Below are 24,226 nucleotides of genomic sequence, written 5' to 3' on the forward strand. Positions count from 1 at the left end.
GTTGCATTCACAAGCTTCTAGACTAGAATCCGTAATGGGCCAATCGAGTACAATGACTTGACAAGTTGATTTCATCATGTCAAGATATTGTTCTCTAAAGATGAAAACGAGCAATTATCGATAGTCAGAACTATCATTATTCATGACACGCAGCTAACAATTGCCAATTGCAATAAAGGGACAATGCTAAATAAGGTTTGGTTCTGTGGTTGGAGGAATTCATTGCCAAACCACGTGTCACAATGCACATACCAAAATAATAAGAGTTGAGGAATCTTTCCTACTCGCTCCCCGCAATCACCCCACAACAATTTACTGTACATCCTTCATAAGCGACTGCGCTCCGGACCAGACAGAGTCCGAATTTTCAAGAGATTGGGAATACCATCTGCAACCTTGAAGGCTACAGAAGCCAACATTACCGTTATATCCATGCCTAGAGCGCTCCAGCTTTCCAGAGTTTCGGCCAGAGTTTCGGCGGATTTATTATAGTCATTTCTTCCATTGGTGGTGTGGTCATTTCTCTCATTCGTGATCATTCCTCTCATTCGTGATCAAGTTAAGTACAAAGCAACAGGCTTTGAGTATCTAGCCCTTATAGTGTTTTGTATGCTTTCAATTTCAGATTTAGGCATTTCCAGCTATTGTTGCGTTCCCCATTTATCGGACTTGTCTTTTGAGATTCCGAAACGAGATTTATTTCGGTGAGAATGTGGGGAAATATATTTCGTACGAGCTCCCATGTAGTTACTAATACGCAAATCAGGCAATACCAAATCGGATTATAATCAACATTTCATTTCATCATTAATATCAAGTTTGTAACTAGCAAACTTGGTAAGTAGCACTTCTCTCTCAAAAAGGATATCCAACTCCTCGTAGGTGCGGTCTTTGGTTTCTGGTAGACGGAAAATTGCCCATATGAGAGTGGGAAAACTGGTTCCGAACCAAATGAAACCTGTCCTTCCTTTCAATCCCAGATGACCAGGATTCATGAAATATGGCTGTACCACCTGAGCAGTCAACTGGCAGAGAGTGTAGGCATTTCTTCCAATTGCAATCGACTGGGATCTTAACCTGGTACTGGAAACCTCACCCAAAATGGTGTACGCTAAGGGTGCAAGAGTCAAATCAAATGATACAGCCCATTCAAAGATGTAACCAACTTGTGCCCATGCTACCAGTGGGTTTTTGTCTGCTGGAGTCTGTAAGATTCCAATTAGTAATAGAAAGATAGTCATAAAGGAATACCAGTAGAGCTTTTTGTATCAAGTGGCTATTGAACAAGACCGGTCCCCGTGAGATCAAGGACTCTTAGCTCCACATCCTTTGGTGTGGTAAGAACTGAAAATCCCTTATTTTCACAAAGGTTTAGTGTCTCAATATGCGGCTTGACTTTCAATGATTCTAAACCGTTTTGTCTCAAGTCTAGCAAAGTTAGTGTTCGAGGAATGGTGAAATCATCCATGTTTCGCAAACGATTCAGACTCAAGTCTAGTAATTTCGAGCCGAGGGGTAGCTCGATCATCCTGTCATTAATTGTTTTCAAACGACAATCTCTCATATACAATTATTTCAATTTTGATCCTTCGCCAAAGTTGACTCCACTCATAGGCGACATGTTTAACTGTAGTTCTTGTATTGATGGAGGGAATGTGTAGATTTTAAGTGGTCCGGTTCCTGCTTTTGAGAGGTCTAGAAGCTTTAAGTTAGAAGGCAAATGAGACATCAGAGAGAGCTTTAGCTTATTGTCACTGAGAATAAGTACGCTGAAGACACCCTGGAAATTAGGGAATTGAAGTCAACTTATTTCTAGTCAAGTCAATATGCTCAAGAACGGGAGCTTCAATTTCAACATCCTTTAGGGTATTTCTTCTCAAGCACAGCAAGAAAGAAAGGCTTTGAAAGATTATAGCTTATTACTTTCAAGTGAAAGTCTCTTTAATCGGGCTGGCTTTAGCCAGTCGGTAGTCAGGGTAATATCACAAAACTCGAGGTCAACTAAGTTGGGAGGGAATTCAACTCTTTAAACTTAGCAGACGGAATCGAAAGTTTGATCAAGCTGAACGAAAACTTTAACCTGTTGATCTTACCTCTCGGCAGCTCCAATATAAGTTCGAGCAAATTCGGTGGAAATTACAGCTGTTGATGTCACCTGATGGATCCCATAATGTTAGGGAAGTCATATGGGTAAAAGCAGTCAAATTTGTGAGGCCCTCATTATTACTGGAGTATAATGAGCGTAGCAGCGTGGGGATTTCAGCCGAAATAGAACCAGAATATTTATGGCTCGTCAATTTGGGCCGAGCATGGAGAGGACATCATACTTTCTTCCCGCTAGATTAATATAGGAAAAATGTTCCAAATGTTTGTTCCATAGTACTCTGACTATGGCGGAGGAATCGAAAGGTGTAAACGTATCTTCTAGAGCCAACACTGTGAGAGCTTCTAGTTTTGGATGGTTTTCATTCATTGTTATCAGGCAATTTTTGGCTACCAACTTTATCAAATTTATCGGTAATTTCGGATAGTCACATGGTTGAGATATAAGTTCTTCAAGCTGGGGTGGTCGTGGTCAACCTTTATCTGGCAAGTTGTGCCATAAAAAGTCTCCAATCGGAAAATTATTCAAATCGATACAACATCTAGAATAATTGAAAGGCAAATAATCTTGAGATTGATTCATGGTCTGAGAAAATTGGATAGATTGAAAACGCCGGGTTACGGATGTCGGCATGGGTGCCCAATCTTTGACCATTGTAAACCAGATCTATTTCATCAAGGTTTCGATGCATGTCAAAAATGTTGTTCCATGTATAATGGAACCAAAGAGGACAATTGAGTGATTTTTCTTTGAGAGTCTTGTGGATGCGTAGAAATCGGTCTGAATCCGTTTCATAGTAAGCTTCGTTACTTGCAATTTCATGATTTTCAAAGCTTCGAAGTCGCTGTGAATACCATAAATGATTGAGATTGTTAGCTGCTGCTTCAAGGATATTATCAGGAATGTTCTCCAATAGTATGATTTCGGTGAGGAGGTAAGTGCTCAAGTAAGAAAAGCAACGCGTGATTAATTCACGTGGTAAGGTATCAAGATTCATCGCTGGGCTCCTTGATGGTTTTTTATAGTTTGATGCGGCGCTCGGCAATATGAAAAGGACCCTTGATGCATATCACGTGACCGTGGAGTTGTAGTATTTTTAGGCACCACGTGAAAGTCCACATAAATCACCTGTTTTTGAAAAGTAAAGTCAATTTTGTCAACCTCCAATACATCACATCTTGCTTCCCTGTTCCGTTTCTTCGTGTCGCACTCCTGTCCCAAAAAAATTTCTAGTTTTGATTCACCAATTTTCTCGCTTAGACCCCACTTATGCACCACACACGCCCGTGGCTGCGAAAAACAGCCCCGCGAAAATTAAAACGGGGTGATTGGATGTCAATCGGCTACAAAAGTCGGCCGCCCGAATATACACGCAGGCGACCCTTTTGGCCGCTCGAGTATAAATACGCGTGCAAAGTACCGACACAAAATTTTCAGGAATTTTGACTCTAAGAAAGTTGAGTTATTTTCGTGGACAGGTCAATAAATTCCTCATCAACAAAAGCAATGACTCAATTTCAAGATTACTCGAATGATAAATTGATTGAAAAAATGAGAGACAACTCGAAGATTTCAAATAAAAATTTGAATGATGATTTGAACGCCTCAAATGAGAAGTCGATTGAAAGCTTGTTTGAGAATCTCCTGGTCAAAGATAATCAGTCCGACATTGATGCGAAAATGATCTACCGTGTTGGAGATCTTGTGATCGATATTAAACCTCCCAACTATTCTCAAGCAGCGGATAGGGCTTTCCTGAAATTGGCTTATCTGAGATTTGAACACCAAATGGAGAGCATTGTGAAAACCGCACTGAACAACATGTCGATGTATGCTTACAGGCATAACCATGAGCGCAGTCGCACCGCGCGTTACGTGGGGTATAGGAAAAATAAGATATTTCCCAAAGAATTGGCTCACTTGAAAGAGGATCATGAGGACGGTATGGCATACTTGGATAGCCAAATCCGCAAAGGAGTTCAAGAGGCAATTCAGGTAGACAAGTTACTGATGATCGGCATCAACAGTATTGTGCAAGATATGGAGGCACTTCTGAAAAACATAATCGATTCATGTACAAATGGAGAAATGAAAACGGCTATGCGTGATTTGATGCACGAAAAAATTACACTAGCATACGAGGAAATTCAGAGTAATGCCATCGATTCAATCTTCGAGGAAGAGATACATTACCAGGACCGCCAAAGTCTGTTCCAGAAGAAACTCCAGGCTATTTTAGAACGGCGCGCTAAGGCCAGGGCAAGAAGAGCCCAGGAAACCGCCGCTAGCGAAAACAACTTGAAAGACCAGGCCCCAAAAGGAACTGGGTTAGCTGTAAACGGAGAGGATTGTTAAAAGAATCGAATGGGTATGAATTCATTATTCATTATTGGTTCCAAGATCTGGATCAATCATGCGGTTCTACTCAACTATGAGTGACGAATTATATGAAGAAACTTTTAAAGATGATGTCTAAGCTCACAGAATTGTGGTGATAAGCGACCGGAAGTTTCTTGGTAGATACTGCTCTAACAATTGATGTAGACAGGTTTGATTTGTATTTCGTTTGTATTTTTTTAAACAAATTTCGATTTGGTATCCTTGATTGAATCGAGCGTTATTGTAATATTTTCTGAAATTGCAAATATCCAAAATTTTCCAAAATTATCCAAGATTATCTCAAAATCAGCACATTCAAAGTGTACTATGCTATTTTGGAATGCTCTATGGTTAACGAGAACTCTACGTGATGATCAAATCTCGTTGGTTCCACAAGACAATCGTACCTTCATATCAGAAATGCGACATTTGCCAACTTTCAAATAAAGTGCCAACTTAGAGTTCACAGTATTGCAATGCACACACTATAAATTGACTTCATCACCATAAATAGTGAGGGGTAGAACTTGAAAACTTGACTTCAATCTTTCATATCCAAGTTTGCAGGATTTAACGAACCGTCAAATTGACATATAACGTCACTTCCATTTCAGGTCACAAACTAACACAAAAGAGAAAGTTATTTCAAGCATCCGTATTCACCACATCCATTGCTTCACATATTAGGTTTCATTTGTTGTCATAGACTTCATATCACACATTCATTTATCAGATTTCTTTCACTTATTTCCCATCAACTACATTTCAGAACTAAACTCTTTGCAGAAAATGCCAACTTATTCCGTATGTTCTTCTTGTGTCTATTTCCTATGACTCACCCTGAACCACCAACACTGCAACTATTACCTTACACGTGCAGAGCCAAGACTTTTGACGTTTTCTTGGTGCTGCAATATTTATAATGCTCGTTCGGGTGTCGGCTCGGCTTATCCGATGTCAAAACTTCGGCGCGGGCTTCAAACACCACTGGGGCAACGACTAAGAAGATATCTATTAAAAATGGTGACAATACGCTGAAAAGTGATGGTACTATCCTAAACAACTTCAATTTGCTATCCATCTTTTTCAGTTTTATTTTTCCTCCTCAAAATCACAATGTGATTGCAAGCTAGTATTGCAAGGCTAGATTTGCATGCTGCAGATTGCATGTTAGCAGATTAATTAGATAATTATTATTTTGAAGCAAGCCGATCGGAAAAGCTTGGACACTATAAAGCAGCAGTGACAGACCTGGTTTGGCAGAAATGTCTGATAAGTCACAAGAACTCAAATTGGATGAAATTATCGACGAGCTGAAAAGTGTTGAAGAACATGGCTTTAAGCTGGTGGGAGCTTTAAAGGCGCTGTTGATGTACAAGCAGTACCACACTCTAACACACAAAATCTTTATTTTCATCGGTGGTTTTCTTGCTGGTTTTGCTTATATGCTTGACAGTAACCTTCGTTCAACGTTCACAGGTTACGCAACTGGTTCTTTTGGGCAACATTCATTGCTTTCTACTATCAATGTTGTCACTACTATTATTGGAGTAGCAGGACAAGTATTATTTGCTAGGTTATCAGACACTTTTGGCCGGGTGGAGATGTACATTGTGTCTATTGTGCTTTATGTCGTTGGTACAATTGTACAGTCCCAGGCTACTGATGTGGCTCGTTATGCTACTGGTGCCGTAATTTACGAGCTTGGCTATGTTGGCATTGTTCTACTCTTGATGGTGATGATGGCTGATTTCTCTTCGATGAGATCAAGATTACTTTTCATGCTTGCACCTACGTTTGGCAGTGTTATTCTCACTTGGACTTCAGGAAATATTTTATCTGCTGTTGGACCAGAAGCTCATTGGAGTTGGGGTATTGGTATGTGGGCTTTTATTTTTCCTTTGGCCAATATTCCATTCTTGTTATGTTTGGGACACATGTGGCTCAAGGCTAGAAAATTGGACGAATGGAGAGAGTTAAATGGAACGAGAAGAGAGATCTTCAAGAGAGAACGTTTCAATTTTTTTAAAAACTTGTATTGGGAACTTGATGTGGTTGGCGTTGTTCTACTCACTGTTGTTTTGGGTTGCATACTTGCACCTTTAACATTAGCAGGAGGGCTCCAAAAGGAATGGAAAAAAGCTCATATCATTGTCCCCATTGTGGTTGGGTGCGTACTTATATCGGTTTTTCTTCTCTGGGAAAGATTTTACGCCAGGTTTCCCTTGTGTCCTATGACATATTTCAAAAATCGTGGTATATGGTGTCCCTTGGCTATCAGTTTTCTTGTCTTGTTCATCAATATGGTTGCGTCTGAGTACCTTTACACTTTATTGATAGTTGCGGTCAATCAAACTACAACTTCTGCTCAGCGGATAATCACCTTGTGGGGATTTGTAACCAGTATTGTTGGCTTTATTTATGGTTTGGCAGTTATCTATCTTCGAAGACTCAGACCAGGTCTCATATTCGGTACCTCCATGTGGATGATAGCCTTTGGGGATGTACCATTATCGAGGTGGCACAGCATCCAAGCCCGGAATCATCGCTGCTGAAGTTATGATTGGATTCGGTACTTCGTTCTTTTCGTACCCCATTACAGTGATAATGCAAAGTCACTTGAGTCACGACTACTTGGCATCGGTAACAAGTATGGGTTTAACTCTCTACCGCATTGGAGGTGCTGTAGGGTCCTCCGTGGGTGGGGCAATTTGGACACAGACACTTTATGGAAGGTTACAAAAATCGCTTCCTCAAAGCGTGGCTGAAGATGTTTATAATGATCCGTTTACTTGGGTTCTTTCGCACCCTTGGAATACTCTTGAACGGCAGTTGGTGGTTGAGGATTACAGATATGTGGAAAGATTGTTGACAATGGTTGCACTTGTTTTCACTGCCCCATTGATCATTTTGGCTTGTATTACAAAGGAGAAGAAGTTGTCGACTGGAGTGACAGAGGCAGAAGAGGAAACGAAAAGTCAACTGGAGGAAAAATAGTTGGCAAGGCCTCACTGAGATTTTACGAAAGTTTGTGTATACCTTCGAATATGTGCAATGCTAGTAACAAGTTTAGATAATATAGAAGCTGTGCTAGTATATGATTCAATACTATTAAAGACTTGATATCTTCATTGGTGGCTATGCAGGATTCCTCAAAGCAGCACGAAATGGCTGCAAAAAAGTTAAAGAATTGATTGTTTTAGCACCAAAAGGGATCTGTTACCCAATGATGGACCCTTGGACTAATTCTGGAATTAAGGTTAGTATAGTGCTTTTTTTCAATTATTCTGAAATGAGAACAATTTTGAAATTGCGTTTTTCAACAATAAGCAGTTTTGAGTTGAAACGAACATAATCCTCTTCACTTTGAAGTCAGAGCATACCACAAGTTCAAATTTGTGGTGTTTCGCGATTTTATCCTGCCGGCATTGGTGCAACTACCTTGAATAATAATTGTATCAAATTAATCTAAATAATAAATACCGCCAATGTGAAAATATAATTGGCGTCTAACGTCGTAAAGAAATTGAATATTTTTCGCTCCTGAGCAAACAGGCTTTTGAGCCTTATAATCTATAACTGCAAGCAGTCCAAGTAAGCCAGAAACTTCCGGTGAGAAACGATTCGATTTTATATCGAATCACAAATTGATGAAGACAACCATGCTCATAAAAAATGTGAGCATACTCCATGACACAGTATGTGACACGGCAGCTCCTTCATAAACAGTTGGTGATGAGCTTGGAGCAGATGATGAACCTGTAGGCGCACTGTTAGCAGACCCAGATCCAGGTCCCAAGGCAGTTGGTGACGAATTGGAAGCGTAAAGTGTAGGACTTCCACTAGCTGATTGAGGAGATTCCTCAGAGACGGCTGGGACTAAAAGAGAAGCGGTGGGTGAGCCTGGAGCCTCTCCATTACCAGATTCACTTCCAGATCCATTTCCGTTTCCAGATCCACTTCCATTTCCATTTCCAGATCCACTTCCACTTCCACTTCCACTTCCATTTCCATTTCCATTTTCACTTCCATTTCCATTATTTCCGTTTCCAGATCCATTTCCATTTCCGTTTCCAGATCCACTTCCAGATCCAGTAGTTGTTGCTGCAGCACCTGTAGGCTCATTGTTGTTTGATCCTGAGCCAGGTCCGCTATTACCGGTTGGTGCTGGGCCTGTATGTTCACTGTTATCAGATTCGGGACCTGGTCCAGACCCAGATTCTGATTCGGTTGGTGTTGAATTAGCAGCGAGCGATCTTGAAGGCACGCCGTTCTCAGTACCAGTAGCAGCGCCTTTAGTTGGTGATGAACTGAAAGCAGACGATTTGGATCCTCCATTTTGACCGTAGCCTCCATTACCAGAACCTCTACTAGGAGCAACTAATGGAGTGCTCGAAGTCGAGTCTGTAGTACATGGCTCCACAGTTGTTTCTGTGACCGTATCGACAACTGTTTGAGTTGGAGGAACGATATCTGTTCCGCCATTTCCCCTTGTTCTACTCGTTGCATCAACAGAATTCCTGTCTGTCGACGAGGTCTTTCTGCTGGTCGCTTGTGAATAGACTGACGAAGAATCAACGGTTATACAGTTTGAGCCATCTCTTCTACAGATGATTATAGATGAACCACTTGTAGACAAGGAAGGCTGGACTGGAGTTGCAATGGAAGATGCTGAAGAAACGCTGGTGATAATATCAGTGGGTTCTGAGACGGTGACACTAGATGAACCAGTCAAAGAAGCTGAAGTAACATCAGATGAAACTTCAGATTTCGCACCACTGAACGTAACACTAGATGACTCTACTGTTTCGGAGGAAACATCGGAATTCGAAACAGGTGTACCACTTGAGGATACTGCTGATATGGTATCAGAAGTAGATATAGTAGCTGGGCCAGACGTATTACTTGAGGATAATTCTGATGTGGTATCGGAAGATGTTGCAGCTGAGCCAGATGTAATACTCGAGGATACTTCTGAAGTGGTATCAGAAGAAAGGCTTGAAGATGTCGACAAGCCTGGAGTTATACTGGACGATGGCGTAGACAGCTCGGGTGATATGGATGACTCGGAAGAAGATGTCTCTGAGGTTTCACTAGTTGGCGATCCCGAGACGCTGGATGAGTCTGTTGAACTCGAAGATGCCGAGATAACTCCAGAAGAAACAGACGATTCAGCTGAACTCGAAGATGGAACTGATGTGATATCAGAAGAAACAGACGCTTCAGTTGAACTGGATGGAACTGAAGTAACATCAGAAGAAACAGACGAATCAGCTGAACTGGATGATGGGATTGAAGAACTTCCCGAAAAAACAGAAGAATCAGATGTTGCAGACGAACCAGAAGTTATACTGGAAGATGGTGCAGATGTTGAACCAGAGGAACTGTCACTCGTTAAACTAACAGGCACCGAGCTGGTAACCGATGAACTCGAGAAGGCAATTGAGCTGTTAGCGTATGAGCTAGGTGCATATCCAGAAGACGATGAGCTCAAAACTGCAGAGCTAAGCCTGATTGATGGGAACTCTGATGAGGCTGAATTGGACGAGAGAGAACTGGACTCAATTGTGGAGCTGGACTCAATCGTAGAACTGGACTCAGCAGCGGAAGATGAAGCTGAACTTGATTCCGGTGCCGAAGATGAAGCTGAGCTAGACTCAGAAGAAGACGAAACAGTGCTGGACGCAGACGACGAAGCAGAGCTAGACTCAGTTGCGGAAGACGAAGCAGACTCAGATGCCGATGACGAAACGTAGCTGGAAGAAGCTGAGACGACTTCAGAAACCGAAGATGAAGCAGAGCTTGAAACATTGAAGCTAGTCATAGACACTGACAACGAAGCAGAACTGGACTCAGTTATGGAAGACAAACTAGAACTGGATTCAGGCACTGAAGAAGTGACGGAGCTGGACTCAGAAGCTGATAACGAAGCAGAATTGGACTCAGATAACGAACTTGAACTGGACTGAGGTACTGAAGAAGTAACGTTTGTAAGTACCGAAGACGAAACGGAACTGGACTCAGTTATGGAAGACAAACTAGAACTGGATTCAGGAACCGAAGACGTAACAAGACTGGACTCAGAAACTGTCAATGATGGGGGCACTGAAGAAGTAACATTTGAAAGCAGTAATGAAGACAAAGCAGAACTCGACTCGGGCACTGATGAAGAATCAGAACTTGTCTCAGACACTGAAGAAGTGACGGAACTTGAGTTCGATGCCGAAATGCTAGATGGTACTTCAACAATAACCGTTGCTGTGCCGCCCACCAGGGCCGGGAAAGTAATTGTAGAAGTTTCAGTTCCAGTCCAAGTCGAGGTGATGGTGATAGCCGGTGTTGGCACATCAACGACAACGGTAGCATTGCCTCCTGGTACTCCTGAGATGGTAGTTGTAGTGGTATCGGATCCGGTCCATGTCGATGTAATCGTGTTGGTTGGGATTGGAACTTCAACAATAACAGTATCGGACTGTCCAAGTTGTCCTTTTACTGTGGTAGTAGAAGTGTCAGATCCAGTCCAAGTCGAGGTAATAGTAGTAGTTGGGGTTGGCACTTCAACAATAACGGTATTACTCTCACCTGGTCCTCCAGTGACAGTTGTAGTGGAAGTGTTAGTTCCAGTCCAAGTAGAAGTAACGGTAGTTGTTGGAGTAGGTACTTCAACTATAACAGTATCGGAGCCACCTGGACCACCTTTCAAAGTTGTAGTCGAAATTTCAGATCCAGTCCAAGTAGATGTAATGACAGTAGTAGGAGTTGGAACCTCGACGATAACAGTATTACTTTGGCCTGGACCTCCAATAATCGTGGTGGTTGAAATGTTAGAACCAGTCCAAGTGGATGTAAGAGTGGTCGTTGGTGTTGGAACTTCAACAATGACGGTCGCTGATCCACCTGGTCCTGCTGGAATCGTTGTAGTGGATATTTCAGATCCAGTCCAGGTAGAAGTTATCGTAGTTGTAGGAGTTGGAACTTCGACAATCACTGTGTCACTTCCACCGAGTCCACCTTTAAGTGTGGTAGTTGAGGTTTCAGATCCAGTCCATGTAGAAGTTATAATTGTAGTTGGAGTTGGCACTTCGACAAAAACAGTGTTGCTTTCACCTGGTCCTCCAATGGCAGTGGTGGTTGAAACATCAGAGCCAGTCCATGTAGAAGTAACGGTAGTTGTAGGAGTTGGAACCTCAATAACGATGGTAGCATTACCTCCAGGTGCGGCAGAAATAGTGGTTGAAGTAGTTTCAGAGCCGGTCCAAGTGGAAGTAATCGTATTGGTTGGAGTAGGCACTTCAACAATAACGGTAGCAGTACCACCTTCACCAGCTGTAATGGTTGTGGTAGAAATATCCGATCCAGTCCAAGTTGAAGTGATCGTACTAGTTGGGGTTGGAACCTCGACAATGACAGTGTCACTTTCACCTGGACCTCCCTTGATAGTAGTAGTTGAGGTTTCAGATCCAGTCCAAGTAGAAGTCATAACAGTGGTGGGAGTTGGAACTTCAACAATAACGGTATTACTCTCACCTGGTCCTCCAGTAACAGTTGTAGTGGATATCTGTGATCCAGTCCAAGTAGAAGTTATAATTGTAGTTGGGGTTGGAACTTCAACAATGACAGTATCGGAGCCTCCAGGTCCACCCTTCAATGTAGTAGTCGAGATTTCAGAACCAGTCCAAGTCGAAGTAACAATTGTGGTTGGAGTAGGAACCTCCACAATTATCGAGTTTGTTCCACCGGGACTAGCAAGCGCTGTAGTAGTTGTGGTATCCGAGCCTGTCCATGTAGACGTTACAGTAGTATCAGGAATTGGAAGTTCCACCACAATGGTGTTAGTTCCTCCAGGGCCACCACTGACAGTAGTTGTAGTAGTACCGGAACCGGTCCATGTCGAAGTGACGGTGGTAGTAGGAGATGGTATCTCAACAATCACAGTATCTGTGCCTCCAGGCACAGCCTTGATAGTCGTTGTAGAAGTATCAGAACCCGTCCAAGTACTTGTAGCAGTTGTGACTGGAATAGGAAGCGCAACAATCACAGTAGCCGTACCACCTGGAACAGCTGCCACGGTAGTGGAAGTGGTACCATTTCCAGTCCATGTTGTGGTTACAACAGTAGTTGGAATTGGATCGTACTCCACAATAGTGACAGTTCCTCCTTTCGTAATTTCACTGAAGGTGGTGAACAGGGTTTCCAGTCCAGTCCATGTCGAGGTAAGTGTGGTTACTGGAGTTGGAAGATCAATTTCCACCGTTCCCGTCTCTCCAATTCCTGCGGTAACTGTATTGGTGATGGTGGATTTTCCAGTCCAGTAATCAGTAATGGTGGTTGTTGGAATTGGCAAATCAACTATAACCGTTCCTGTTTCACCGGGGCCAGCAGTAATTGTAGTTGTGGATGCTACTGATCCGGTATAGGTTTGAGTAATTGTAGATGTAGGAACAGGGACATCGACTTCAACGGTTCCCGTCTCTCCGGGAGTGGCAGGGTATGTGGTGGTAATCGTTACGGATCCAGTATACGTTTTGGTGATGAGGGTCGTTGGTACTGGTTGATCAATTTCCACAGTTATGGTTTCTCCAGGACCAGCACTGTAGGTGGTCGTAGTCAATTCACTTCCAGTGTAGGTTTTGATAACGGTAGTGGTTGGCGTTGGCACCTCAACAATAACGGTGTCAGAGCCACCAGGACCACCTTTAAGAGTAGTGGTCGATATCTCTGAACCAGTCCATGTTGAAGTGATAACAGTAGTAGGAGTAGGAACTTCAACAATTACTGTATCTGAGCCACCAGGTCCACCTTTGATAGTGGTGGTAGAGGTGTCAGAACCAGTCCATGTGGAGGTGATAATTGTAGTTGGGGTTGGCACTTCCACAACGACGGTAGCTGTTCCACCAAGAGTTGCTGGAATGGTGGTTGTAGTAGTGTCAGAGCCGGTATAAGTGGAAGTGATTGTGTTGGTGGGAGTAGGAACCTCAACAATGACAGTGTCTGAACCACCTGGTCCACCTTTGAGTGTGGTGGTCGAAACTTCAGATCCAGTCCAAGTAGAAGTGATGATTGTGGTTGGCGTAGGAACCTCAACTATGACGGTATTGCTTTGTCCTGGACCTCCAGTAATAGTCGTAGTGGAGATATACGATCCAGTCCAAGTAGAAGTTATAACAGTTGTAGGAGTTGGAACCTCAACTATAACGGTTGCAGTACCACCATTTGGAGCTGTCACAGTGGTTGTGGTTGTTTCTGATCCTGTACCAAGTCGAAGTAACAGTAGTTGTTGGAGTTGGAACCTCGACAACAACGGTATTACTTTCTCCTGGTCCTCCTGTAATAGTAGTCGTGGTTGTTTCGCTTCCAGTGTAGGTAGAAGTAAGAGTAGTAGTTGGAGTAGGACTTCACAATAACGGTATTACTCTCACCTGGTCCTCCAGTACAGTTGTAGTGGCAAATATCAGAACTTGTCCAAGTAGAACTGACAGTAGTAGTAAGGGTAAGAACTTCGACAATAACTGTATTGCTTTGACCAGGTCCTCCAGTGACAGTAGTGGTTGAAATATCAGAACCAGTCCAGGTAGACGTAACTGTAGTAGTCGGAGTTGGAACTTCAACAATCACAGTATCTGAACCGCCAGGGCCACCCTTAATGGTCGTGGTGGTAGTTTCAGATCCAGTCCAAGTAGATGTTATAACCGTGGTAGGAGTAGGCACTTCCACAATCACCGTAGCAGTTCCTCCTGGTCCGGCTGGAATTGTTGTAGTTGAGATGATAGAGCCGGTCCATGTAGATGTCAAGGTGCTGGTTGGGATTGGGACTTCAACAATGACGGTATCTGAGCCACCTGGACCACCTTTAAGAGTAGTAGTTGAAGTTTCAGAACCAGTCCAAGTCGAGGTGATGATTGTGGTAGGAGTTGGAACTTCAACAATAACGGTGTTTGACTGTCCTGGTCCACCCTTGATGGTTGTAGTGGAAATATCAGACCCGGTCCAAGTTGAAGTAATGGTGGTCGTTGGTGTTGGGACTTCAACAATGACTGTATCACTTCCTCCAGGTCCCCCTTTCAAAGTGGTGGTTGATATCTCTGACCCAGTCCAAGTAGAAGTTATAATTGTGGTAGGAGTAGGAACCTCAACAATAACGGTATCGCTTCCACCAGGTCCTCCTTTCAAAGTAGTGGTTGAAATCACTGATCCAGTCCACGTAGATGTAATGATAGTTGTAGGAGTTGGAACCTCAACAATAATGGTATCGGTGCCTCCAGGAGATGCCTTTTTGGTGGTGGTAGAAATATCAGAACCGGTCCATGTAGAAGTCACAGTGGTGATTGGAATTGGAAGCTCAACAAGAACGGTGTTGGTACCTCCTGGACCACCGGTAATGGTGGTGGTGGTGATTCCTGACCCTGTCCAAGTCGTGGTTAATGTCGTAGTTGGAGATGGGGTTTCAATTACAACGGTATCAGTTCCACCTGGCACAGCTTTGATGGTAGTAGTAGCAACTTCTGAACCGGTCCATGTCGAGGTGATGGTCGTCACAGGAATAGGAAGTTCAACAATTACCGTAGCTGTACCTCCTGGCAGAGCAGGAACCGTGGATGTGGTGGTTCCAGACCCAGTCCAAGTTGTAGTGATGGTTGAGGTTGGAATAGGATCGTATTCAACAATTGTAGCAGTCCCACCGTTCTTGGTTGCACTATACGTGGTGTACAGAGTTTCCGGACCAGTCCATGTCGAGGTAAGTGTTGTTACTGGAGTTGGAAGGTCAATTTCCACGGTACCTGTTTCGCCAATGCCGGCAGTTTTGGTAGTGGTAATGGTGGATTTTCCAGTCCAGTAGTCAGTAATGGTGGTTGTTGGAATTGGGACATCAACAATAACGGTTCCTGTTCCACCAGGACCAGCAGGAATTGTACTTGTGGAAGCTACTGATCCAGTATACGTTTGAGTAATGGTGGATGTAGGAACAGGAACATCGACTTCAACAGTGCCAGTCAGACCAGGTCCAGCAGTAATGGTCTTGGTGGTGGTTATGGAACCAGTAGTCTTGGTGGTGGTCAAGGTGGGTACTGGAACTTCAATAATAACCGTTCCTGTGGCTCCTGGAGCAGCAGGTACCGTAGTAGTGGTGATAACGGAGCCGGTATATGTCGAAGTCACAGTGGTAGTGGGCACAGGTATTTCGATCACAACGGTTCCTGTTTGTCCTGGAGTAGCTGTTATCGTGGTAATGGTAATAGTCGAACCAGTATAGGTTGAAGTCACCGTGGTTGTTGGGATTGGAACTTCAATAATTACTGTTCCCGTTTGACCAGGACCACCACTCACGGTGGTTGTAGTTGTCACTGATCCGGTATAGGTTGATGTGATTGTTGTCGTTGGAACAGGAATATCGAATTTCAACTGTTCCTGTTTGCCCTGGTGCTGCAGAATTGGTTATGGTGGTGGTTCCTGAACCGGTCCATGTTTTAGTCAAAGTGCTGGTGGGAACTGGAAGCTCAATAATGACCGTGCCTGTTTGTCCAGGAGTGGCAGTTACAGTAGTGGTAGTTATGACAGACCCTGTCCAAGTTGAAGTAACGGTGGTAGTTGGCACGGGAATATAGTTGATAACAGTGCCCGTTTGCCCTGGAGAAGCGGTAACGGTACTGATTGTAGAGCCAGTTCCAGTCCAAGTTGAAGTGACGGTGGTTGTTGGAACTGGAAGCTCAATGATAACTGTACCTGTTTGACCTGGAGTAGCAGTTACAGTAGTGGTAGTTATGACAGACCCTGTCCAGGTTGAAGTCACTGTGGTGGTTGGAACGGGGATATAGTTGATAACAGTTCCAGTTTGTCCCGGTGTAGCGATAACGGTACTTGTGGTGGGACCAGTTCCAGTCCATGTTGAAGTCACAGTAGTTGTAGGAACAGGAATATCAATCTCCACAGTTCCAGTTTGACCTGGAGTAGCGGTAGCGGTTTTGGTAGTAACGACTGAGCCAGTCCATGTCTTGGTGAAAGTCGTAGTAGGAACAGGAATATAGTTGATGACTGTACCAGTTTGACCTGGTGTAGCTCTAACCGTGCTGGTTGTCGAGCCCACACCCGTCCAAGTAGAAGTGACAGTGGTTGTTGGAACCGGCACATCAATTTCAACGGTTCCGGTTTGACCTGGGGTTGCGGTGAAGGTGGAAGTGGTTGTAACAGAACCAGTGTAAGTTTTGGTGGTGGTGATTGTTGGAATTGGAACATCAACCTCAATGGTTCTAGTGGCACCCGAAACAGTGCTACTATAAGGTAAGGTGGTGATGGCGGTGGTGGATCCAGTATAGGTTCTGGTGACAATTGTGTTCACAAAATTTTGACCATTTCCACCGGTATTACCATTGGTGTAAGCAATCCAGTTATATGTGTAGGTGAGTGGAGTCGTTGCTCCCGTTCCACACTTGTAGGTTTGAGTGTAAGTAGCAACATTTTGACCAGCGGGTAAATAAGGTGAGTAGATATTGATGTATGGGCGATAACCAGCGGGCACACCCGAGTATGTGATAAGAACCAGGCTCAGAGAACACAGCACTGTGTAACTGAAAGAGTATGCATTTTTGGGAAAGTACCAATCGTTTACCATATTGGTTATTGCAGCCGTCAAGGTTCCACATTGCAACGTAGGTCCCCCACTAGCAAAACTGATTCCAAGAGTGCCAGATTGGGTTGTCAGAGCACACGAAGTACCCATGAGAAACCACTGGATTTGGTTTGTCGAAGGAGCAAGTTTTGCACCATAATTGTTCACAGCCGGAGTGGCAGATAATGCACCAGCGACAAAAGTCACCGTTCCAGTTATGGTTTTCGAACCGGTAGTCCAAGAAACAGTGTTTGTACCTGCAACCCAAAAGTTGGCGCCTTCAATGGCTGGAGTTGCCGAGGAAAACCCAGGATCAAAAGTGATGGGAAAATTAATGGAGCCGATGGCTACGTTACTGGTGGTTAATCCAGATGCTACCGTACATTGCAATTCGGAGTAGTCCACAATAAACTCTCCGGAAAACAAGTTACAAGTAGCATAGGTGACTCCATTAGCAGTAAGCGAGATAGTATTGGTATCAGAAGTGAATTTGAACACATGCGGCATGTTCAAATTGAAAGTGTCTCCGGCATTTACCGCTCCTCCGTCGAGCATCCAAGACACGGTGGCCTGCCATGAAGTCAGCTGAGGCCATGGATAAGTAACCGCGGAACCTGTTGCAACAATGGAGTTGACGCTGGTGAAGACACCATTGAGAGCCACCGCTTGCGCCTGCAACGCAAACGTTAGTAATGCTGCAAAACACCAGAATATCATTGGAAATTGTGCTTCAGCTTTTCACAACCGGTAGACGCTCAGCGGTAACAACCTAGTTGGAATTCGAGGGCATATCGTCATTATATTCGGCAACATGACGCAGTATAGGGCCGAAGAGGGCAGACGCACCTCACGGTGCAAACTTAGAACCGAGCCTCACGAATATGCAAGTTCCAGCTTGTGCATGGTGCAGGATGACAAGGGCAGAAACACGCAGAAATACTGATTTTTTGTGCAGCGGTATGTCCACTAGGGCGAAGTGCAACTGAATTACGGCGGAATTGCGAGATATGCTTCCCAAACAGTACCGGTGCGGGCCGAAACGATGCATGGCGGTTATGTGATAGGTGTTTGCGAAATGTTAATTCTGTGGAAGAATGAGGCCGGTGGGTATTTGTGAAGAAATGACAATTATAGAATATTCCTGGCTGATGCCGAATATTCTTTTTCTGATGCCGGTTATTCTGTTCATTCTTGCAAGCTTTGATCGTTTAAACATTCACATGCAGAATAATCGAGATGCTGTGCACGTAATTTAGCACAAAATAGATTATTTTTTCTCAGAAAATATTGGAATTTCATTAGCCTTCTGAGAAACGAATCTGGTAGAAAAGTCCACCTGTGCCTCGGTAGCTCAGCTCCAAGTAATTTTAATACCTGTAGAGTAACTCCCTTCATGCCGCCTCTTGCCCCGCGCTCAAAATTTGAGGCGTAAAGTTGTTATCTTCTCGTAACGAGATCCTGCAGCCAGTGTGAGGCTTGGTCGGGTAATCTGAAGATCTGGAAGTATTTTCGGTCTTAGAGGGTCAATTCGAGCCGGAAAAGTCTTGATATTAAAGCCAGGTTATGCCTCTCGTTCGTGATTTCATTTATGGTTAGTCTTCATCTTGTTCAGTCTCTTGCATCAGAGTAGGACCCTTTTTCTCAATTTGGAGAAAAAACAAAAAAAGAATTCGCACTGATCCATGCATGAAAGAGATACGAAGCACATTAACGCCGGATCCTTGAAAAAATATTTGAGTTTGTGGAAGCTTGCTATAACCGAAAAATGGCGGCGATCGCCGAAATCTGGGAGGGGGGGAGGCGCAGTGCGTCATCTGGTTATGGACCATTTTGTCGGTTGGTCAAAGAACCTTTCTTATTTGGGCGATGAGGCTTCTCATGCGTGGAACGAACTGCGTAAATGCAACTGTACGTAGGAAACTCTTCCTATTTAGGAAGTGTTTTTAGGATGTAGCGAACGAAAAAGGATGAAATGAACGCTAAAGATTAATTCAAAGGATGAAATGAGTCTTTTTGAGGTGTAACTTAAACGAATATTTGATAGTACTTTGAAGGGTATATTGAATATGATTGAATGAAAAAGTTTAATAAAATTGAGTTTAGGTTCGTGGTTTCCAGATTCTGCAAGCGACTAATTGATAAGGTTAACCCGTTTTGGAACTTGAACGCAGGAAGAGCTTCACGTTTTTGTAGAGTAAAAACCGATGGCAAAATCGATGGCAAAATCGATGGCAAAATCGATGGCAAAATCGGTGCCGAAATCGGTGCCGAAATCGAGCAATCAAAAAAATTGTTTATTCAAGATGCCTTTACGAGAGCATTACTTTCTTCTCTTCACATCTTTTGACATTAGATTTTTGACTTGGCGCCTCTCTCTCCGTATTTCTCGTAATTCAGTGTTCTTTCGCAATTTAGATTGTATTTTCTGCTTTCGTCACTCTGCATCCAGGCTTCAGTGAACCGAAATAATATTTCTTTCTTTTTAGAAGATCTAATTTTTTGAATCTGGAATCATACGTTTTCTGGACCAAACGTGTTTCAAATTGGAAAATTGGGTACATTTCTGCATTTATTATGATTTAGCCACAGCGCAAAGTGCCGCCACTGGTGATACAAGAAGTAGTAAACTGATCAATAAACTTTCAGAATTTAAGCCTTTTAGAGCATTCAGCATTTATCTGATGCGTTTACTTTTGATTATAAAATTCGATTGTTCAAAATAACCATAAACATAATTGGCTATACTTACTTTTGGATATTTCAGCAATTGCAAAAATTCTGAAAATTCCAATTATTGAGAAATATTACTTCTCCCCAAATCATCATGTGGCTCTCATATTTTCAGTGGCTTTCGGCGACCACCGTTCCATGATCGGCACATGGCTCGGTTTCTTATCCTTATCATTTTCCAAATTAGCGCAATTTTTGAAAGGCTGAGGGGTTAATTCTAAAGCTGGAAAAAGTCAACAATTGGAGTACACCAATAATCACAAGTCCATTACTGCAATGCTCTCCCACAGGCTTGGTCTTTGATTTATGCTCTCACTTTTCCATGCCTCGCACGGCTGCGCGGTCCGAACTCCGCCGATGGATTTATGTCCCAAATCAGTAAATCTCGGCCGAGCACGTAACTATAAAGAATATCATGGTTGACACAATTGGCCGCAACCATGTCCGAAAAGTACACTGAGAATGCGTATGATGATAAAATCATCCCGCAAAAACGACTATTTTCGTTTCTAACATCCAAGGAAATCCCTCCTTTACCGTCTCCTGATGAACGAAAGATTTACCCAGAATCCTCCGCCAACATTATTTCCAAAATCTTTTTCTGGTGGCTCAATCCCATCATGAGAGTTGGCTATAAGCGAACCTTGCAAGAAGAGGACTTGTTTGTTCTTCCCGACGAAATGACAATTCAAGTTCAAGCCAATCGCTTTCACGAAAAGCTCGCTGCCCAAATCGAAAGACGCCCTTCCGTGCCTAATTATACTTGTGCCTTGACTCTTTACAAGACCTTTCAATCACCATTCTTGCTAGCATGTCTGTTTATGGCGTTGTCTAACATTGCTTCTACATTGAACCCACTTTTAACTCGTCATCTCATCACCTATGTTGAAGAAAGAAGTTATGGAAGAGAGTCTAACATTGGTAAAGGAATTGGATACGCCATAGGTTCAGCACTTATTGTGTGCTTTGGTGGTATTGCACAAAACCACTGTAATCAAAAGGCAATGATGGTGGGTGCCACTTGCAAATCAGTACTTACCAAGGTAATAATCGAGAAATCTTTTCGACTTAGTCGTCTGTCTCGACGTCAATATCCTTCAGGGAAAATCACCGCTATGCTCGGTGCTGACATTGCCAGAATTGATATCTGTGTGGGATTTCTCCCTGTGCTTCTTACGTTTCCTATTGCATTGGCTATTTCCATAGTCATTCTTGTGGTCAATATTGGGGTATCTGCCTTAGTGGGAGTAGCTTTGGTACTTATATTCATGGTATTGCTCACATATTGCTCCCAGCTTTTAATGGCTATTAGAGGCATTGCCAACAAATTCACCGATGCCAGAATTAATTACATCCAAGAAATCCTTTACAACATGAAAATCATAAAATTTTATTCATGGGAGACACCCTACTACAAACGAGTTCTTGAACAGCGGAAACAAGAAGTAAAGACGGTTGCAAAAATGCAAACGATTCGGAATCTCTTGATGGCAGGCTCAATGTCGTTTACTACAATTTCATCCATGGCTGCGTTCTTGGTTCTTTATGCTTTACGAGGTACCAACAATGCCGCTGGAATCTTTTCATCTTTGTCACTTTTCAACATTTTGGCCCAACAAGTGTATGTTCTTCCTTTGGTTACGGCCAATGCCGCCGACGCTTATATCGCCGTAACTCGAATTAATCGCTTTTTGTGCGCCGAAGAAACGGTTGAAGAAGATATTGAGGTTCCTGAGCTGGTAGAAAATGCCATTGAAATCAAAAATGCCGACTTTTCATGGGATTATGACGAAGCAGACGAGTTTGGAGGGCTTTATGACATTTCTTTAGATGTCAAACAGGGAGAATTGGTTATTATCACCGGAGTTATTGGCTCAGGCAAAACGTCGCTTCTCAATGCCATAGCAGGAATTATGCCTCGACAACACGGGATGTTGAAAATGAATGGTTCATGCTTATTTTGTGGAGTACCATGGATTCAGAATGCCACTGTCAAGGAAAACATTTTATTTGGATTGCCGTTTGATTTCAAAAAGTACCATGAGGTTATTAAAGCTTGTTCGTTGGAAGCGGACTTGGATATGCTTCCTGCTGGAGAAGACACCGAGATTGGTGAGAGAGGAATCAACATATCTGGAGGACAGAAAGCCAGAATCTGTCTTGCTCGAGCAGTTTATGCCGACAATGATATACTCTTGATGGACGACGTTTTGAGTGCTGTGGATGCCAAGGTTGGGAGAGATATTATGAACAATTGTATTCTTGGGCTTCTTCAAAAAAAGACTCGAGTGCTAGCGACCCACCAGCTTTCGCTTATTCAGTCGGCAGACAAGGTGGTGTTCATCAATAATGGCAAAATCGATGTGGGAACAATTGAAGAAATTTCGAAGCGGAACCAGGATTTTGTGAGCTTGATGACCCATGCAACAACCAGCGAGCAAAAAGACGAAACAAAAGAAAGCCAAAAAAAGGAAGCCACCAAAGAGGTTTTGGATGGAAAGTTAATGAGAAAGGAAGATAGGGCTACAAATAGCCTTGGGTTTAATGTCTACAAATCATATATGAAGTTGGGGTCTGGAATTTTCACTGTTTGGGGATGGCTTGCTTTCTACCTTTTGAACACTGCCTTGGCTACTTTTTGTCAATTGTTCTCAAGTACATGGTTATCATTTTGGGTCGAGAAGAAATTTTCGATTTCCAGCGGCAGCTACATTGGGCTTTACGTCATGTTCTGTATGCTCACAGTGGTCTTTCTTGTCAATGAATTGTTAAGTTTGGTATATCTCACCAACACTGCTGGCTATAAGCTCCATAACAAGAGTCTCAAACGGATTTTACATACTCCGATGCTGTTCTTGGACACAACTCCCTTGGGTCGAGTAATGAACCGGTTTTCAAGAGACACCGAAGTTTTGGATAATGAGATTGGAAACCAGTTGCGAATTGTGAGTTACTCGCTCTCATCAATCATTGGAGTTTTAATTCTTTGTATTGTTTATTTGCCATGGTTTGCAATTGCTATTCCATTTTTGGTATTTGTCTTTGTTGCGTTTGCAAGCTACTACCAAGCGTCTGCTCGAGAGGTCAAGCGACTCGAATCAACTCAAAGGTCTTTTGTCTATTCAACTTTCGGAGAAATCTTGAGTGGAATGGAAACTATCAAAATCTACCTGATGCAGCTGCGTTTTTTGAACCGGGTCAATTACGTTGTCGACAAAATGAACGAAGCATATTTCATCACCATCACCAATCAGCGGTGGCTTGGAGTACATCTCACTTTGGTTTCGTCTTTTTTTGCTCTTATAATTGCACTTCTTTGTGTTACCAGAGTGTTCAATGTCAGTGCTGCGTCGGTGGGTTTGTTGCTATCGTATGTTCTTCAAATAACGCAGCAGATGATCCAGATGATGAGATCTCTCACCCAGGTTGAAAATCAGATGAATTCCGTCGAGCGGTTAAACCAGTACGCTATGTATCTCGAGCAAGAAGCACCATACAAATTGGGACCACTTCCCGAAAACTGGCCGTCTAAAGGACAGATCCAGTTCAACAACGTGAGTGTTGCGTACAGAAAAGGACTTCCTCTTGTGCTCAAAAACTTGAATTTTTCAATCAAAGCAGGAGAGAAAATCGGAATCTGTGGTCGTACTGGGGCGGGAAAATCGTCCATTATGAACACATTGTTCCGAATCAATGAACTATCATCAGGATCCATCGTTATAGATGACATTGATATCAGCAAAATTGGACTAGAAGACTTGCGGTCGAGATTGTCCATTATTCCCCAGGACCCAATTCTCTTTGTGGGCAGTGTCCGGAGAAATTTGGATCCGTTTAACCAGCACGAAGACCTGGTTCTCTTGGATGCCTTGCGGAAAGCTCACTTGATCTCTGCTAACGAGAAGGAACTGATGATAAGAGAAGAGTTGCAAGACCATAGGTTCAATCTCGATCATGTGGTGGAGGAAAATGGCGATAATTACTCACTCGGTGAAAAGCAATTGCTTTCGCTTGCCCGGGCCCTCGTGCGCCAAACGAAAATCCTCATACTAGACGAGGCCACCTCGTCTGTAGACTACGAAACAGATGGGAAAATTCAAACCACCATTGCAACTGAATTTCGCAGCCAAACCATTCTCAGTATTGCTCACCGTCTCCATACTATTCTCTCGTACGACCGTGTTCTAGTTCTTGACCAGGGCAAAGTAGTGGAGTTCGACACACCGGTAAATCTCTACCGAGCCGGCAAAATTTTCTGGGAAATGTGTAACAAGTCCAATATTAGTGGTGCAGATATTGAAGCTGCAAATAGGTAAAAAAAAACTGCATATAGCCTGGCGAGCGCTGCCCGATTAGGAACGTTAATAAACATGTCGCACCAAATTATTGTAGACTTCCTCGATCAATGA

General features: G+C 43.2%; 9 protein-coding genes across 9 annotated transcripts; 5 read left to right on the top strand and 4 right to left on the bottom strand. All coding sequences in view use genetic code 12, as the record gives it.

The window, feature by feature from the left end:
• Positions 1 to 788: 788 nt before the first annotated feature.
• Positions 789 to 1,241, bottom strand: PGUG_02295 (uncharacterized protein; the record flags this gene model as incomplete). The annotated part of the gene is made up of 1 exon (XM_001484516.1): positions 789 to 1,241. The coding sequence occupies one exon, from the start codon at positions 1,239 to 1,241 to the stop codon at positions 789 to 791; it is 453 nt and encodes a 150-aa protein (XP_001484566.2).
• A 1,404-nt stretch (positions 1,242 to 2,645) lies between these two features.
• Positions 2,646 to 3,101, bottom strand: PGUG_02296 (uncharacterized protein; the record flags this gene model as incomplete). The annotated part of the gene is made up of 1 exon (XM_001484517.1): positions 2,646 to 3,101. The coding sequence occupies one exon, from the start codon at positions 3,099 to 3,101 to the stop codon at positions 2,646 to 2,648; it is 456 nt and encodes a 151-aa protein (XP_001484567.2).
• Positions 3,102 to 3,610: 509 nt separating this feature from the next.
• PGUG_02297 (uncharacterized protein) lies at positions 3,611 to 4,459 on the top strand (the record flags this gene model as incomplete). Its single annotated transcript, XM_001484518.1, has 1 exon — positions 3,611 to 4,459. The coding sequence occupies one exon, from the start codon at positions 3,611 to 3,613 to the stop codon at positions 4,457 to 4,459; it is 849 nt and encodes a 282-aa protein (XP_001484568.2).
• Positions 4,460 to 5,748: 1,289 nt separating this feature from the next.
• PGUG_02298 (uncharacterized protein) lies at positions 5,749 to 7,038 on the top strand (the record flags this gene model as incomplete). The annotated part of the gene is made up of 1 exon (XM_001484519.1): positions 5,749 to 7,038. The coding sequence occupies one exon, from the start codon at positions 5,749 to 5,751 to the stop codon at positions 7,036 to 7,038; it is 1,290 nt and encodes a 429-aa protein (XP_001484569.2).
• Positions 7,039 to 8,123: 1,085 nt separating this feature from the next.
• Positions 8,124 to 11,963, bottom strand: PGUG_02299 (uncharacterized protein; the record flags this gene model as incomplete). Its single annotated transcript, XM_001484521.1, has 1 exon — positions 8,124 to 11,963. One exon carries the CDS (start codon positions 11,961 to 11,963, stop codon positions 8,124 to 8,126), a length of 3,840 nt encoding a protein of 1,279 aa, XP_001484571.2.
• On the top strand, positions 10,510 to 12,798 carry PGUG_02300 (uncharacterized protein; the record flags this gene model as incomplete). The annotated part of the gene is made up of 1 exon (XM_001484520.1): positions 10,510 to 12,798. One exon carries the CDS (start codon positions 10,510 to 10,512, stop codon positions 12,796 to 12,798), a length of 2,289 nt encoding a protein of 762 aa, XP_001484570.2.
• A 1,328-nt stretch (positions 12,799 to 14,126) lies between these two features.
• On the top strand, positions 14,127 to 15,320 carry PGUG_02301 (uncharacterized protein; the record flags this gene model as incomplete). Its single annotated transcript, XM_001484522.1, has 1 exon — positions 14,127 to 15,320. One exon carries the CDS (start codon positions 14,127 to 14,129, stop codon positions 15,318 to 15,320), a length of 1,194 nt encoding a protein of 397 aa, XP_001484572.2.
• A 447-nt stretch (positions 15,321 to 15,767) lies between these two features.
• On the bottom strand, positions 15,768 to 17,804 carry PGUG_02302 (uncharacterized protein; the record flags this gene model as incomplete). The annotated part of the gene is made up of 1 exon (XM_001484523.1): positions 15,768 to 17,804. One exon carries the CDS (start codon positions 17,802 to 17,804, stop codon positions 15,768 to 15,770), a length of 2,037 nt encoding a protein of 678 aa, XP_001484573.2.
• A 2,453-nt stretch (positions 17,805 to 20,257) lies between these two features.
• PGUG_02303 (uncharacterized protein) lies at positions 20,258 to 24,133 on the top strand (the record flags this gene model as incomplete). Its single annotated transcript, XM_001484524.1, has 1 exon — positions 20,258 to 24,133. The coding sequence occupies one exon, from the start codon at positions 20,258 to 20,260 to the stop codon at positions 24,131 to 24,133; it is 3,876 nt and encodes a 1,291-aa protein (XP_001484574.2).
• Positions 24,134 to 24,226: the final 93 nt, after the last annotated feature.

This window comes from Meyerozyma guilliermondii, genomic scaffold (genome assembly GCF_000149425.1).
Source record: "Meyerozyma guilliermondii ATCC 6260 scaffold_3 genomic scaffold, whole genome shotgun sequence".
NCBI classification, from domain to species: domain Eukaryota; kingdom Fungi; phylum Ascomycota; class Pichiomycetes; order Serinales; family Debaryomycetaceae; genus Meyerozyma; species Meyerozyma guilliermondii.